The following is an 18,215-nucleotide window of genomic DNA, read 5'->3' as shown; positions in this document are numbered from 1 at the left end:
TTGTGGTTCAAAACAATGCTCAGAGTAACCATCATTGCTGTAACTTTTTCTCTCATTGATGACCCACTGCTGTTGCATTTATCGGGGGATATCAAATGCACGGTCCCATCACACACAGGAAACCAGTCAAAATTTCTCCAGCTGGGTAAGGTTTTTTTTCCTCCCCTTTTTGAAATGAAATTTAGCAAGAGTGTTTACTGACTTCAAGAACTGAAATTCAGCTCTTGAAGGTCCCCAGTGCTGATGAGTTTCTTTAAGCCAAGTCTCAGCCTTTTTGACTTGGTGACCAATTTTTATTTCACTGACATCAAATTTACACCTGCGTAACATTTGACCCTCAATGGTACTGCTCCTCACTTACGCTTGGTTATTTTGAGTGATGTCTGAAGCACCTGTCTGCCATCCTTCAGCTCACAGGTCACAATTTGATTCTTTTGATGCTATTTCCTCTCATGCTTTGTATAATGGACAGCATCTGCAAGGATGTGAAAGTCTGGAGAAAAACAAGTAACTGCAGTAGGCCAGTCCATCAAAATGTACTTTCAGCTACTCCTCTGTTTGTTGCCAGTAGAGCTGTATTGACATTTTCCAAATACAGGCACCAAGTGCTTTGGACTGCAGAACTGTCACATGCCATTGAGTAAAGATAGACTTGTTTCTGGACGCATCCTTGCCCAAGCAAAGTTACATTAAATGAAGTCATACCTGGGTAAGACATTGGCAAAAACTAATCCAGGACATGAGAACCAGGTATCTGGGCAGTTGAGTGGCAAAGAAAATTTCCATGGCAATGAGCAATGTGGCATTTCTCAGGTTTTGCTCAATTGGCTACAAATCTTCTTTTCTTACAATTATACTAAGTAAAAAGCTCATAAACTTGATGCATTAGAGGAACCTCAATGGCACTGTGAGACTGAATGGAAACACGTAAATCTCCATCCTGAGAGGACTGGTGCTCTTACTAGAGGCTCTGTACTGAAAATGATGAGTGAAGCAATCAGATCTTCATTTGATCAAGTGAGAGTCAAAGATATATTTGGAGTATTTCAGAATTGTATTCCTTTGTAAGGAATAAAAACACAGACTAGTTTTCCAGGAACTGATGCCACTATCCTTGTAGCCTCCCTCTCCTACGGCATGCTGGGGTCTGTACACATCAACCATCTTTCAAAATCTAGTATCTCTCATAGTCTGAAATGAGCTCTCTTAACTATGTAATGGACAGCATGTCTGCAGTGTTAGTCATTAATAACTGGTAAATGTAATCCCTTCTCTTTTATTGTGAAACAGTGCTGTGAAAAAATGTATGCTGCGAAGTAACAAACTGCTTGTATGGGACAGAATACTAATCATGTAGCTATAACTTTCCCATACTTCTTTTCCTCTCCACTTCCTTTGTGTTTGTCTTCATTCAGCTTCTCTTGCCTTTAATGAGTATGTAAAATCAGGGGCCAAAGCTATTGTGGTTACAAACAGTATAGTCAGAGGGAGAGAGTCAGATAAACTTTCACAGGTATTGCCCTGGGAAGTTTTGAAAAAATTCAGAGAAAGAATTAAAGTAATCCCTTACCTTTGCAGCTGGTGTTTTGAACATGTTAATTACTTGTAAGATGTTTACAAGAAAAATGTTGTTCCTAATTAACCAATGACGTGAGGGGTGTTGATTGAGGACCAATCAGGTCCAGCTTTATCAGAAGAGTCTATAAAAAGAAATTGATGTCTAATAAACTCATCATTTTACCTTCTGAGACCTTAGAGTCTATATGTTGCTTTATTCACCCATCTCAATACAACAGTGACAGGCTATGACATATATACAACACATTCTTTTCAATCAGTTTTGATGTAAAGAAGAACACAAATGTAGAGTGAAGGCAGCAAGCAAACTGTTTGTCATAAAAGGTATATTGGTGCTCAAAAATAGGAAAAATTACCATTACATGCCAGGAACTATTGTGCTGAGATGAGCAGCTAATGCTGTAAAATTTTGATATGAACAAGCTTTGCTTTCAGACACTTATGTTTTAGCCAGGCAATATGGGCTCCTGCAGGGTGAAGGATTTCATCTCAGTCTCCAATGGACATGACAACATTTGTTTTCATTTCTGTCTTTCAAAGAAATTTTCACCAATAATCTTTGAGATCTCATCTGAGTGATGGACCTTCAACTTCCTTCTCTATCAAGAACTCTCAAGAGAATATTAACTTCTCACTGAAGAAACTTGGAGTACTACAGAACTAGAAATGTAAGACACATCCTGCCAATGCAACTCCAATTCTAATACAGCACATCTCTTGTGGTTCGCCAGGCCACTGAGGAGTACTGACTGGTCAGGACTGTCACTACAGCACTCCCTACTATTCTGTCTCTGAGCCTGACTTGGTGTCAGTCAGCCTTTTGAGGAGAGAGGAAAAAGAAACCAAGAAAGTCGGAGAGATGACATGCCAAGTCACTGAAGGATATAAAGTTCCACAGACACAGGTAGCAATGACTTCTGTCTCCAGTGCCACATCACAGAAAAGATAAATAACTGAAAAGTGTTTACCTACCAGTATTTACTGTATTTACCTATTACTATGCTCAGCTCATCACAGCTGCCCATATTTTACATTTAAATTTATCTGACATACCAAGGAATGCTTGTGGTTATTAAATTAAACTTTTTTCATCCTGCTTTAGTAAATTATTTCACTTTTTGTAACATGCAGCACCACTTTACTGCAATAATTGTAATGCTTTTGTAGAATAACATTAAAGTAGGCCTGATCGGCATGAATCCCTGCCAATATAACAATTTTTCCCAACACATTCAGCCTTTCAGATGTCCCAAGCACACTTGCAAAGAGAAACACAAGGGATTAGCTACCCTATGTACCCTGTGTTACAGATCTACACTCTTGGGTTTGCCAGGTCACCAAGAGAGATGTGTTGTTGAACCACTTCTCTGTGTCTTGTGGTTTCTTGGGGGGCATACTACCAGCTAGAATGTACCAGGTAATATCAAAATAACATGAAAATAGGTGATTTTTCAGGCAACTAAGACCAGATGCATATAAAGATTTATAAAGCAATGTTGGTTTCTGAAATTCTGCCTACTAGGAACTAAGTTTAGCCCAATGTAATTTTGAGGTCAAATGCACCCTCTTCCCTCACCCCCAGTATTGTTAGTTCAATGCCAGAAAATTTCTTTTAGTAAGGCCACTGACACAGAAATAGTGATAAAGTAACTCCAAACCCCAAAAATCCAAACCTATAAACCATAAAGAAAAAGAGACAGAAGGGTCAAAGGTCATGAAAAATGCCCTGAAACACTGCTTATAAAGAAGCAGACCTCATCTGGGCAAACACCTCTGTGGAATAACATAAAGAGGCTTAAAAATAACAATTAGGATGCTTAGGTAGTATATTATGATAGACAGACTCTATAGAGCTCCATTAAAATGGCAAAAAGAGTGCTAGTTTATGTTACAATGATAAAAAAATGAGACTCCAGCATGCTAGATAGCTTTGATCTAACAGGGCACTCAAGCATATGGAGTAACCCTACTTAAAACAGATTACATGCACTTGATTACCTTTAAACATGTACTTAAAACAGCTGCTGGATGGGGACCTATAAACCTAGAACATTCATCTGAGTTTTAAATTCATAAAATTTGTCAAATGGGTAGTTGGGTTATGTTAATCCCTATTATATTATGTAATTCTTTGTTAAAAGACATCTCAGTATTAAAAGTTAGTAAAAATTATTTTTAAAATATATGCTTCATTTATTGCTATAGATGACTTAAGAAATTAGATGTGTCAATTCCACCTCCCATTAATTAAGTCATGGGTTCTCCCTGGGGAAAATGATTTTTCTGTTCTGAACTCTGCTTACTTCAAGGAATGTGTTATGTGGTGTGGACTCCACCCTTTAAAACCTTAATTGCAGGATATGCTTGCAAAAGCAGAGATTCCTCTTCTGGCTGCTGAAACTTGATTTGACCCTTAAGCATCTCCTGAACATGTTCACATGCATTCACCTTCTCATTCTTCCATTTATAATACAGATCATTCCCCATTATTTTTCAAGAGGATTACAGAGTAAACAGATAAATTTCAAGCCATTATTTTATGGTTCTTACTTGCCTTTAACTGCAAAATTCTCACAACATTTCATCATTTCAGTACAGGGAATTGCACCCTGGATTGTCTTTTAGGCTAATAATAAAAAGAATATAAGGCTTTTGCTTACTAAGTACACTTTAGTTGCACAGATTTTCGGGAGTTTTCCCTGTTGAATCCAAATTGTAGTCTAATTGCCCATGCAACAGTTCTCGGAATCCAAAATTTGTCTGAACTGCTCAAGAACACATTCCTTGGTGAAGAGTACAATATCTTGTGGCAGTGTATTGGTTAAATTTTTAACCACCACAAATCAGTTCAAAATTCAAACCAATCAGATCTGACAAAAGAAAGGAGTCAATAACTCTTGGAGGTACCCTGGGACCATGCTCTTCCCATTAGGAAGCAGATTTGAGCACAGGCAGACAGAAACTTGTGAGAAGCACTCAGCCTGTACAGAGCTAGGTCCCAAAATTAACCTCGGGCAATGTCTGCTTCTTAGCCAGGCTTTGAGCTAATGGCATGATGTTAGGAACGGGAGTTCCTAACTCCCGACAAGTTCTCGTTGTCGTTAAGTATAGGGTTCTGCTGGAGTGTTCAGCTACTTCCACAGAAAAATGAAAATTTTCACAAATCAATTGTTTGGCTCAAAACCTGTGAAGTATCATGGTTCTTTGTCCTACAGTAGATAAAAAAAGATTTTGTGTGAAGGGCACTATAGAAATACTATATTAATTGCAACACCATCTAGTCTAATTGCAACATGTCTTTTACCACGGCTTTGTTTAGATAGTAACATATTTAACCATTCTTCCACTATGTATTTAGGTATGAGGAAACTTTGTAGTCTAGACTATGTTTTTCAGTTTATTTGGAAATAACCCCAACTTCTGCAGCAAATATTCTCAATTCTTCTGTGAAAACTTGTTTCTTGCCTTCCTGCTGCCCCTTTCCCTACTGTTTTTTTGGGGGTTTTTTGTTTTTTTTTTTTTTTTTTTGCAGCTGTTTAACCAAAATGTTATTCTCCTGGAAAACATATTCAAGGAGTTTTTCCCAAATCACTCTTACTGTGCTTGATTTTTTTAAATTGTGCATTCTTTTTCCATTGTGTCCCATAAACTTTTCCCCAGCATTTACAAGATCTTAAATCTGTATTCTTGAAGTTATTTTACATGCTGCTTTGTATTGACATCTTATTTATTTTGCTTGACACAGACATCAAGGCTGCAGGTGGCAAGAATAAAATCAGGGGTCAATACATGAAGATGGGAGAAGCTTGCATGACAGCTGGTCATAGGTGGACCAGGGAAACCCATTTTGTTCCCTGCACCAGGGCACAGACCAGACACATTATGCTGTGAGGGACTATATAGGCCTTTATGTCAGTCAGAGTAGTAAGGAAAGAGCTGCTACTGTGAATTTATCCACCTCCAAAACCATACAGCATTGCAAATGCATACTTAGAGCCGTAGTGAGACAACCAGGGTCCTCTAGAGAATCAAATTCAGCATTCTTGGATACCAGCCTCAGTGGGAGTCACTCAAGCCCATGCAAAGAATTTCCATTTCTGCTTCCCATTCCCATTTCCCATTTCTGCTTGCTTTCTCTCTTGAGAGGTCTGTGCGCTACAGTGCAAGGCACCCTGCACCCCATCAGTCACAATGAGAAAAAGGTCAAGAAAAAGAAAGGTCAAGAAAAGAACTTTTCTGTACTACAGAGCACCTGCCAGCAGGATGATATTAGTTATTAGGCTCTTTGCAAAAACACAACAGCATTTAAAATTAAGTTTCTCTGGATAGTGTTAGCAATTGTCATGGTTCCTGGGGGATTCAATATGTCAAAGTAAGAACTGACAGCTTCATATCCCTACTTGGACACTGGGCAAGTATAATGTGGTACTTCTCCCCACTTCTCTCTCTGCTGGCTTGCCGAACTCTGGGCTTGCTGCAAACAACCGACCTGCTCCGGGAAGGAAGGGTCCGTCCCAGACTAGGGAAACGAATCTCGAGGTCAGCTTCAGACAGCCCTCCTGAGATTTCTTAGCCTGGGGGGGGGGGGGGCGGAATCTGCCAAATTGTGCTTACTTGCGTGAGCAATACCAGCCCCACAGGGAAACGTAGCAAGGCGATATAATGCCTCCATTGAGAGGAAGAGGGCAATCCAATTTTGTTTGGGTGTTAGTGCTGCTACCAGCCCGAAAACTAGGTGCCTGCGTTAACTTCGTAGAGCCAGATGGCCCTGCAGGGATGCTCCTGGTTAGGGAAAAACGCCTGGGGCGGGGCTGGGGCCTCCCCGAACCTCGTTCTCTGGAGGGTCCTAGGCTGGGGCCGTCGTGGTTCTCAGGGGAATGGAGTGGGTAGGTGGGTGGGTGTGTGTGTGAATGAATAGATTGAGGGGGATGGATGGAAGGGGGGAAATTATGGAGAGAAAGGACGACTGGGCAGGAAGAAAAGGATGGAGAAGGAAAAAGATGTAAGGAGAGGGGGGAGATGCAGGCGACACGGAGAGAGTAGAGAAAGCGGGAGAGGGGATGGAGAAGGGGCTGAAAGGGACCATGTAGAGCGCAAAGCGGGACCAAGGGCAGTGGAAAGGGAGCGGGGACACGAAGGGAGGGGGGGCACGCGAAAAGGAGGCCGGAGGACCCCGCCGCGCCTTTAAATATTGGCGCGCTTGGGCATCCGTGCCGCATCCATGTCCTCCACTCCCCACGGGGACCCCCGGACTCGCCCCGCGGCGGGCGCTGCCTGCACGCAGTCGGTCGTGCCCCGCCCGGTCCGGCCCCGCGCGCCGCCGGCCGTGCGGGGCCCCGGCGCCGCCACCGCCCCCCGACGGGCCGCGCGCGGGGCAGGGCGGAGGCGCGCGGCGCTGACCGCCCCCGGCCGGCACCGCCACCCGCCCAGCCCGCCGTCCGCGTCCGGCCGTCCCGCTGCGCTCCCGTGCCCCCGCAGGGGCTGTAGGGCCGGGCGCGGCCTCGAGGGGCGAGGGCGGCGGGGCCCCCGGAGCCATGCACTGAGCGCCCGGAGCAGCCGGCGAGCGAAGTTGGGGTGGAAGATGAACAACGCCGGTAAGTGCGCGGGCCCTCCGGGAAGGGTCTTTGCTTCTGGACATCTTTTCCCCGGGGCCGGCAAACGCCGGCCGGGCTTCCTTCCTTCGGCTCCCTCCTTCCCTCGGGCCGGCACATCCTCTCACCAGGATAGACCCCCTGCACAGGCACAGCTCCTCCGGGGCTCGCGTCCCCCTTCATCCCGGCATCCCTCCTTCGGGGCCGGCAGATTCTGGGCCGTGCCGCTGGGGCTGCCACCTCTTCCCCGTGCACCCTCCGTCCAGGGCCGGCCCTCCTTTTCCCTGCAATCCAGCAGGTGCTCAGTGGCTCCCCGAGGCTGTGAGTACCCATTGCTTGCCCAGCCATTGAAGGATCAAGGGCAGGCGAGGTTAGGTGCTCCGAGGACAACCAGGCTGGCAGACCGACGAGGCTAAGGGACATGGCTGTGCACCCACTGCTCCCTTGGACACACTCAACCGTTCACGAAGTTCCTAGAAAATCTGCTGTGAGTTTCTTTCCAAGAGTATATTTTTGGGGGAAGGTTATGTTTTTTGCAGAATTTGCTCTCTAAGGCAAACCCGAACCCTTCCTCCTCCTTTCTGTTAACTTTTCAAATTTTTCCTTGATGGAAACTAGGAAGGTGAAAGAGAAGGAATAAGGGAACAGGCATTCAACAGTTGAAACAGAAAAAAGAAGCCACTGGAAAATTGGGGCAAACTTTAAACTGTTCACGAAGACTTTCCAATTTTCAGGGATGAGGCATGTGTGCGAAAAGCACAACAATATAGGAAACAGTTATTGCTAACTGGAATTATTTAGAAAATTTTAAAGCTCTTTCTAGAATTAAGGATGAAGAGCAACAGATCTTCTTTGTTAGCCCTAAAAATTTCTGTTGTGTTTGCTTGCTCCAGGTAAACATTGCTGGGCACCTCACTTGCCATGTATGGGTACATTCCGAAGCCCAGAGATTTTACCGCTAGATACCTTGCCCTACAACTGTTTCATGTTGGGAAACTATGATTCATTGTTTGCCAAAGCATAGTAACATAGGATTGGAAAAGTTACTTTCTGTCAAATCCAAAGTTATGCCACTCCTCTGAATTTAAAGCAAAAAGGTTCTTCTTCCTCTAGTAGTCCTAAAATCTGGTGATAGTTCCATTCTATTTTCTGATCCTGGTCTGGATTCTGTCCCTCCCGTCCCTCCCAAGAGACAAACTCATGTGAAAATGAAGCCATCCAAAAATAACTTCAGCAATGATGCTCCTACCTGTCTTTCTTCATCTCTCCATTATTTAAAACAGACCAGCTCTTATCTACCCCTGTTGTCAGTGGAAGTGCAGTGTAAGGAATATTAGATGTATCCACTAAACTTTATTAGTTTTGAGGAATGTAGGACCAAATGGGACTGCCTTCATTATCAAAAGCGGCACCCATTGTTATTACTGCTTTTAATAATTCCTCCAATTATATCCTAAACAAAAACTTTTCAGGTAGCTCTCCTGCTACTCCTGGTTTCCAGACCAGATTCAACACCATTTATTCTTGTGATTACATTGTCCTTTTGCTTAAAAATAGTTCTTTTCCTCTTCTGGTGTTTACCTCCAGGCTGTATTTATAGAGTGCTCATATCCCTTCTCAGCCTTTGTTTTGTATGTTTGCACAATGCAAAGAATGTCTCCCCCATCAGTGCAAAGCAGAACTTCCTACTGAATCTGAAGGAGAGGGATATTTATTAACTGGTACAACTTGGGCACCAGCATTAGGCTATCATTGTATTATAGTAAGTAATGCATAACGCCAGTAAGTAGAGTCATATGTGCAGGCATACATGGCAGCCTTGATCCCACAGAACTTAAAATAATGACAGACTGAGAACAGGAAGGGAGATATGGATTATCCTCAGAGATGCAAAACTGATATGAAAAGATGAAGCAATCCACCCAAGGCCACAGGAAATCTGTGGTAAGAGACGAGATCAGACCAGCTTCATATATAGGACCTTCTAGCCTCTAGTAATTTTTCTGCCAGGTGGTGAAATGATGTAAAATGAAAAGCGTACAGACATTAGACTCCCAATTGTTCAGAGATATAAGCAGACTGTATATTCTTTCAGCTGCTACTGAAAGTGATATAGGGAAAAACGTTGTATGGACCTGTCAGAGAATTTTAACCATCATCTTTGGCTCCCAGGAAGCAATATATGAAACAACAGGTTGTCTGCCTCAGTGTTAAGTTACTGTTGTGAAAACAGAGCCAAGCTGGTAACATCGCAAACGCTTACAATTACATTAAAAAGAAATGTATGGTAGTACTTTAGAACCAAGGTTATTTGTCATGTACATGTGGTTTTTTGTTGCTACGCCCACCAGCAAGACTTATATGTACGGTCTGCTAGAGACAGTGAAAACACGGGAGAATTTTTAGGATCAAGATGGTTTTGGTATTGAAACATACCCTTTCCTGATTTTATTGCCTTTTGATTTTTTCCCCTTCTCCAACACTGTTTCATTGTGGAATATTATGCTGTTGTATTATAATTATAGATGACTGCAGTAAAGTTGTATAGTGACAGAAATTTGTAAGGTATTGATCTGATATCCCAGCATCATAATGCACTGATCTGATCATAGAGTACGTGTTCCTGTAACTGTATGTAGCAGCAGAGTGGAGTGGGCTTTGACAGCCCAGCTGTTAATATTGCAGCTATGACTTTTAAGATGATAAAATTCCTATGGGAATTTTTGGGACCGTTACTAGTGACTATAAGTCTATCTTCACACTATGGAAGATATATCTTGCTATATGCAGAGTACCTTTGATCACAAGAACACATATTGATAAGATAGATACCTCTCAAAAGTATCAGATTTACAAAGAACATGAAATGCCATTTTCATAAATATCTGAGGCGTCTAGGGGCCTGCTGATTTTGACCTCGTATTTCAAGTTCTTGAAGTTAAAATTTGCAAAAGCCATGTAAGTATCTAATACCTGTTCAAGTCAAACTAGTACCTGAATCTGGACTGGAACCCCACTTAATAGGAAGAGTTTCAGTCCTATATAATTTGAAAATCCTAGTCTGAATACTTTTTCCATTTCAAGTGACTCCCATGCAACTGTTTCCACTTCTTATGTAATTTTTGTAATCTCACACTTTTCTCCAGTAATGTGAAAAAAATTATGCACTTATATGCTGTAAAACAAAGAGAACTATTTCTGCATCAAATATTGCACAATTAATAATATGGAAGAAACAATAATAAATGGAATGTTTCAATGGAAGAAGCATTATTAAGTGCTGGAAATAGAAGCAAGGCAGCGCTAAATGGAAATAAGGGCTTCATTTTTTAAATCAACAATTAATTACAGGATTAAAATATGGTGATACTAAGATGTATAGTCTGCCTTTCACTGACTTTAGACCAAAATCATCTAGAAAATCAGTTTTAACTTCATTCTGATTATAAAGCTCCTGATCAGAGCTGAACAGGACTTTCTCGTGTCCTTGTCTGGATAGTCTCCTATTCTACCTCCTATTTCTCAGACACTTTCTATCTGTGGATTTCAATCCCTTCTTCCTGGGCAGAAGCAGTGGCAGATAAAACTTGGTTTCTACCAGGATTCCCAGTTTGGCGCAGTCCCATCCCACTGTTGCAGTATTGTCCCTTCACCTGCCCTGTCACTTCCACCCAAAAGCTCTGCAAATCCCTGAACAATGCATTTCTGCCCTCTGTCCTCAGTGCCTTTGCCATTTTAACAAATGTCTGAGTTGAATTAGTGCCAAAGGCATGGAGGAAGCACAGGTCCACAAAAGTTCATTGGTCAGAAAAAGCTACTTTCACCATCTTAAAAGAAGCCTGAACTGGACTGCAGCACCAGTCAAGGCTGGAACCACTATATGCACTCTGGAGCTTTGTACTCTCTTGAGTCACTAGCAGAGACCATGGCCCTGGGACACGTGTACAGTATATCCAGGCAAATGTGAAACCTCAATTTTTAGTAGTTTTCAGTGGTGGTGTTTTGTAGGTATGGTCCCTTATAAACCCTAATTAAATTCTAGGCTAAATTTGAAATCCTAAATTTGAAATTATTTGAAAGCGGGTAGTTGCGGTATTTCTGGTAATACCATACTACAAATTATATATTGTTTCAAAGAAACACTTAAACAGTGAAGGCTGCATGGGTTGCTTGTTATTCCAGGAGAGCTATACCAGGTGACCTGCTAGACTACTGTTGATTGCTTAGAAACTTGGACGGGAGGAGACTAATGTAATTTAATTTCTTATGGATCATGAGGAATAGAATTATGCAGGGTTGCCTGAAGGAAGGTGGGCAAGGAGAGGAAGCGGTCCTTGTCAGTACAAGGAAGCACTGAACAATAAGGGGAGGAGCAGGCTAAAGGAATTTGTATTCCCCAAGAGTTTCCTTTTAAGCGCAAGGTGGGTGTGTCTTCCTCCAACATAAAATACATCCTAAAATAAACATGCACAATTATTTGGGAGCATACACATTACTTATGGTGCAATGTTGCATTTAGAAGTTACAGCCAGAGCCTTTCAAGTGGCTCAGACAGCAAAGGAAGCAGAAATTGAAGCAGAATGAAGTTGTGATAAAAGGCAAGAAGCTGTGGTTTCTTTTGTTTGGGTTATTTTTTAAACGAACACTTGCATTCCTCCTGTTACCTCTTCCTCACACTGCCACCAAAGAAAAAGGAAAATTGTTTAAGGAGACTCACAAAATGCAAGATCAATGGACAAAGCAATTAGGAAAAAAACGATGTAAGGAAACAGTAGTGATCAGTAGCTAGCACAAATGGGTAGGAGAAGGACACGACAATGCCTATTATCATACTGTGAACAGGCTCCATTACCATAAGTTCTCTTCCAACAGCAGTGTTACTGAAGGTACCAGAAGGAAAAACTCAAGATTATTTGGTCCTTTTGCTGTAGAAAATTATCACTGGAGGAAAAGTGGGTAATTGTTTAAGTTGCATTTCTTTTAAGTGGATGTCTCCATGGTTATTTTACTTAAAGGAAATGAGTTCCTGTCATTATTTTATTTCAAATTTGTTTATATGACAAAGCTTGGAAGGTCCCAACACTCTCTAAAGTCCAGTCTTTTCCTCATTATTCACTCTTTTGGTACAGACACTCTCTGAAAAGAACAAGGATGGGAATGGAGAAACTTCAAGCTTTGTCACATTCCAGGAACAGACTAATATTTGCATCCTACTCTTGGATATACATTCCTAGGAAAGGCTAGGCACTGCAGAAAGTGGTGTAGTACCTCCAAAATGATGGGTTTTTTCTTGGAGTTAGTCCTGAAAATGTTTTATTAGGGTAGTAAAGGTGTAAAGACTCAGTTTTAGCTAATAACAAATTCATTCATTTTACTACCAGAAAGTTAGTTTAGGATGTTCCACGATTTCAGTAACTAATTTAAAAATGTAAAAGGTAGCTCTCGCTGCGGCATCAGGCTTACAAGATACTAAACCCACTTCTGTTGCCTCCCTGTTTTTAACTGGCAAGAGTCTCCAGTACTCTACAGCCTTCAACCACTGCCTGCAAAAGAAGCAATGTTACTTCAGCAAAGGTGGAGTATTCAGCATGTAACGCTTCTGATTTAATGGGCGGGGAAAAACGAGTTACCCATTTTGTGATTAGACAGACACCCAGCAGCCTAAACCAGCAGTGGATACTGTGAAACACCGCAGTAACTGCAGACTGGTGAATACACAGTTCTGTCTCCCTCCTTTTTCATGAGTTAAGTCTCCCACATGCAGCTGGATAGGATAAAACTCCAGATAAAGAATAATTCTTAAGCGGTATATGCAATAAGGCACCTGCTTATAACAGATTTTTCATTCCTTCTGGGCTGAGATCACTGATTGAGTTTTTAACTTCAGTTTTTAACCAGAGAAAATCTCTCTGGTGTCTCATAACTCTAGAAAGACTGTTTTCTGATTACATCAGAATGCCAAATTGTCAGCTTCTTTCTGTGTATCAGAAGAAATTTCAGGAAGGTTAAGAAGATCAGAAGAAACAGCCTTTTATGTCTCCCAGAGTATAACCAAACAAATAGGCCAGTATTATTTCAGTACAAATTACTCCAATTATACTAGGATAACAATAAGAAAAGTACTATGCCACCAAATATTGGAACAATCAGAGAATCTTTTTCAAGCAGTTTACATTCAGTATTCCTTTATTCTCAGTACAGTGCACAGCTCAGTTCTAACTGTCTGCACTTCTACGTATCTAAAGTCCGCATTTCAAAATGCTCTAAATGCAACAGCACAGTAGCTACACTTTCTGAAGCTCGTATCATGATTTTGGGTAGGATTTCACATATGAACAGAGTACTAGTTTTTGTCTTTTGAGATGCTGTTCTGTTATTTTTTGTGTGTTGTGCATGAAGATTATCCATGAAGAATTGTTTCTATCTTTGTAATGATGAAGTAGTTTGTTCTATGCTTTTCTTTACAATGGAGAGCTCTCCTTTTTCCTCCAGAATGTGTAAATTAAAATTATAATTGGAGATTTCTGATTGCTTACCTATGTAATTATCTATTGATGGCCAGGAAACAGCAATAGGAAACCACTTCTCCCTACTTCTTACCATCTGTAACCATTTGTTATACTGGCTTCTTCACACTACATGTTTTATCTCATAAAAAATTGCACCAGGGAGGATCCCTATTGCTGCCTATTTATGCAGTCTTTCAGCATTTCGTTTAGTTTTTGAAGAATAATAATTTCAGGACCAAGACAGCTGGAAATGACTGTGGCAGGCAAGCTACTGAGTTAAATGGTGATATAGATACAATTTCATTCACATAGCTTCAATCTACTTTATTGCCAGTTTGCTTGATTTCCCCTACATATGTGTCAGCACTACCAGTAGAAATACAAGGCTGGCCTTATGTTAAATACATAACAATAAATGCATTTACATAAATACATTTAAAGTCCATTTTGATGTTTAGAGAATTTTGTACCTCCAAGGCATCCTGGCATTTACAGCAGGGATGGAGGATCTTCTGACTAAAGGGCTGAAGAAACTGTACACTGAAAACGTAACTTGAGTTTAAACCAGTACCTGTCTTCATGTTTTGGGTTGAAGTGTGATACATCCTTGGTTCTGCAGCTGTACATCTTTCCCCAAGTGTGTTAGGGCTGGATCTAGTTCAGTTCAGATGTGACCTTAAACTATGCTCACTGGAATAGCTACAGTGTCACATGGAGGGACAATCCATATGCTTAGCTCCTTCAGTTCTCTTTTCAGCTTTTTGTTGGCTGGACTGCTTCTGCATTACAAGTCACTGATAAAGTGTATTGCAAGATATATTCTGCTGACTTTAATAAGAAACCAAGATGACTGACATGACTTTTATCTCTTTTCTCCAGAAATTTCAAAACCACCATTAGCACCGAAACCAAAGATTATTGGTCATCTTTCTCCAGCACCTGTCTCCAAATTTTCTCCTTCACTGCCAAGAGCTGATATTCTTCATCACCCAAACTCTGTGTCTAGGGGTCCGAAACCACCTATTGCTCCCAAGCCAAAATTCTCAGCTGACACTGAGGGCAAATCCAGTGTTTCTAACAACAATAATTTAAATAAATGTGCAAATGGGAAACTGCTGTGTCTTGGGGGAGAACTGTGTGAAGGAAACCAATGCAATGCTGATTGCCTAGGATCTGAGGCAGATAATGAATACATTGTAGTTCCTGAAGGTGAGCTGCCCAGCAAAGACTCTAATGATTTGGAGCATGAGCATGATCAAAATCTAGATTCCTCTGTGGAAAATGAAGTCTCAGAAACTCCAGAAAAGGTAGAGAAGGAAGAGGATAACATTGCTAGTAGTGAGAATACCAGTAATCGAGAAGTCTTCGGAGATGAGCACCGTAACTCTTCAGATACTGCTGAACCAAGGGAACCAGACTCTGAGGAGTCATCCAGAGACTGTGATCAGTTCAAAGCACTTTGTGAGGAGTCATTAGATGCCCCGGATAGGGATAGCAATGCTACCAAGAATGTAGATGAAGATGAGGATTTTGTAGGTGATTGTACTGAAACCAAAAACAGGCAAGAAACTTCTTACAACCTGGAACTGGTCAAGAACAGTAGTGATTGTGAGACTGATAGTGATAACATTTTGAATAGAGATGAGAAGGTAATGGATGATACTTGTAGAGATACCATTCCAATGCCACTGCCTGCAGATGAATCGATCCCAGCTTGTGAGAAAGTAGGGCAAGAGGAGGAACTGCCTGAGATTTTAGAAATGGCAGATGGGTGTCTAGCACAAAATGATGACCGCAGTGTGCATGCAGAGCTTGATTTGAACATGGAAGGGGACTTAGAAAATGATGACTGTGCAAACCCTGACATGCTGCCTGAGGATGCCAGTGAAGAAACAAGTCCTGACTTAGAACTGTGTGGAGATGAACGCGGTGCCAAAAACGGTTTAGCAGAGTTCACCCATCAAGCAGCAGCTGAAGAGAAGGAAGTAGACCCAAATGAGCACAATAATACAAACACAGGAAATGCCAGTGATGGCTGCCAGATCACTGAGAGGAAAAGTGAGAAGACATCAGAGGCAGCCTGTGAAGGAAGCAAAGTCTCTGGGAAAGAGGAAGAAGAAACTGTGAATGCAGAGAATATGGATGACAGGTGTCAGATTGCACCTTGTGAGAATGAATGTCACGAGGAAATACCTCTGGAACATTCAGTTGAGAGTCTTCAAACAGAAGAAGCCTCTCTGCATGAAGATGGCATGATTTCTGATAGTCTGCCTTGTAGTCCAGGGATGGAGCCAGAGGTAGAAGCTGTAACTGTTGAAGAGGATAATGAAAATACTGTCAAGGCCTCTAAGTCAGATGAGTTGCAACAGAAAGACAATGAGGTGGAAGCAAACAGCCTCAGCAAAAGTGTCCAAAGTTTTCCTGAAGAGGTCCCACTTGAGGACAACTTAGAAATCTGTAAGCATGGCAAAATTAATGTAGAATGTGGGACCAAATGTGTTTTGCATGAAAATCTAGCAGTCCCTGAAGTGGTCATTGTGACTGATGAATTGGAGGAAAGAGAAACTAGCAGTGATTCCCTAGATGATCCTTATGTGCTTCCTGAAGAAAATGAAATTGTCCATGATGTGCAGACTGATTTAGGAGCTGATCACAGTAAAAAGGGTGAATTAGGCATGGATGGTGAAAACAACTTGCTGCCCATTGATTGTAAAAGTATTGTCACTAGAACACGATCTCTCTCTGGGAGAATGCCAGGCTATGTCCCAGAAACTGTTCCAGAAGAAACTGGTCCTGAAACTGATTTACCCTCTTCCCGAAATGGCTGTGAGACAGAAGACTTGAGCAATAATTCCTTTTCATTGGAAGGAAAACCAGTGGAAGCCAACAGGGCTTTACCAACCAAGTCAAGACGCTTTCTTTTATATCCTCGATCTTATTCTGTTGAAGGGAGAGAGATACCTATCTCTGTTTACAGAGAAAGTGATGTCTGTGTACTGGATGGTGTTAGAATAAAAAGGACAGAAGATAACTTGTCCTTGCCTTGTGTCAATGGTTCCTCAGGTAGTTTTTCCCAGCAAAATCATCTCTCATCGTGTGGCGTATCTACTCCATCCTCAGTTGTTGATATACCACCTCCGTTTGAACTTGCCTACATCACCAAAAAGCCAATCACTAAAAGTTCACCTTCCCTTTTGATAGAGAATGACTCACCTACTAAGTATTCCAAGAAAAAGAAGTCTTCTTTTAAGAAGTTTCTTACTCTAAAGTTCAAGAAGAAAAGTGAGAATAAAGTTCATGTAGATGTTAATGTTTCTTCTTCAAGGTCCTCATCAGAGTCTAGCTATCATGGGCCTCCTAGGCTGATGGAGCTGGAAGGAAGGAGCCTAAGTAGCTCACCTCAACTAAAATCTCATGTGGGTAAGCTCCGTGCATCTGAGTCTTCTTCAGCTGTTCTTTTCTATAAGGATGGTAAAAGAAAAGGAACGCCCAAGTCCTTCAGCAGGAGTGTGTCAAGGGTGGAGTCCTTTGAGGACCGGTCCAGACCTCCTTTCATGCCACTGCCATTGACGAAACCTAGGTCTATTTCTTTTCCCAATGCTGACACATCTGACTATGAGAACATTCCTGCTATGAGTTCTGACTATGAAAACATACAAATTCCTCCTCGGAGATCCACCAGAGCAGGAACTTTTACTGAGTTTTTTGAAGATCCCAGCAGGGCATTATCTGCTGCTAATGAGAATGATGGCTATGTGGATATGAGCAGCTTCACTGGCTTTGAAAACAAGCAGCAAACCACAGACCAGGAAACAGAAAGGTACTGTAATAAATTATTATGTAAGACATGCTAGCCTTGGCCAAACAAGCAAGGCTTTCCCTCCTAGGTATCCTAGGCAGATTCTCCATGTTGGCTGACTTACACCCCTCTCAGGAAATGCTTACAAGAAAGATTGGAAGAATACAAGATAAGCCTTTATCAGTGAAAAAAATAAAAGACATCAAATTAACTCCTTACTTTGTAAATGAATACTGGATCTGGATCCTATGATTTGCAGGCAGAAACCAAAGAATATTCAAAAATATTTGGTTTATCCAGTGGATTTAATTTTAGTGACTGGCAGGGGAAACGGGGAGAGTTTGCTTTGTTCTTCAGTAAGAAGGGTTTCTGACTTCTTGACTGAATGAAAAGAGAGCCTATATGCTGGAAGGGGCCCTGCTTCATTTTTTAATTCCTGTGAATTTCTCAAAACAATAATATATATATAATTTCTCAAAACAATAATATATACATAATTTGTGTTTCAAAGTCCATCAGTTAAATATAGACTAGAAAATCCCAAATCATGAACTAATCAGACTAGACATTGAATTTTAGAAGTTGTTTTAAGGGCTATCATGGCCCTTGGACAGAGCTGCTAAATTAGAAATGAATTAAATAGTTCTGAAATCATATGCACTGCTAACATCAATAACAACCTTTCACCCCATTCCATCAGGTTATTTGCAAACATGAAAATGTCTTTTTCAAAGGAAC

General features: G+C 41.4%; 1 protein-coding gene across 2 annotated transcripts in view; it reads left to right on the top strand.

Moving 5' to 3' along the window:
- The first annotated feature begins 7,080 nt into the window (after positions 1-7,080).
- Positions 7,081-18,215, top strand: part of FGD5 (FYVE, RhoGEF and PH domain containing 5) — a 76,640-nt gene continuing 65,505 nt past the window's right edge. For both annotated transcript variants that reach the window (XM_063165117.1, XM_063165116.1), the window contains exons 1-2: positions 7,081-7,172; positions 14,558-17,498. In XM_063165117.1, the coding sequence (XP_063021187.1) occupies positions 7,160-7,172; positions 14,558-17,498 (2,954 nt within the window). In that variant the 5' untranslated portion in view covers positions 7,081-7,159. The remainder of the gene's footprint in view (positions 7,173-14,557; positions 17,499-18,215) is intronic.

The sequence above is a fragment of the Melospiza melodia genome, chromosome 10, assembly GCF_035770615.1.
Source record: "Melospiza melodia melodia isolate bMelMel2 chromosome 10, bMelMel2.pri, whole genome shotgun sequence".
Taxonomy (NCBI): Eukaryota; Metazoa; Chordata; class Aves; order Passeriformes; family Passerellidae; genus Melospiza; species Melospiza melodia.
Note: the sequence above shows the minus strand (reverse complement) of the source record. Positions and strands in the feature narration are given on the sequence as shown.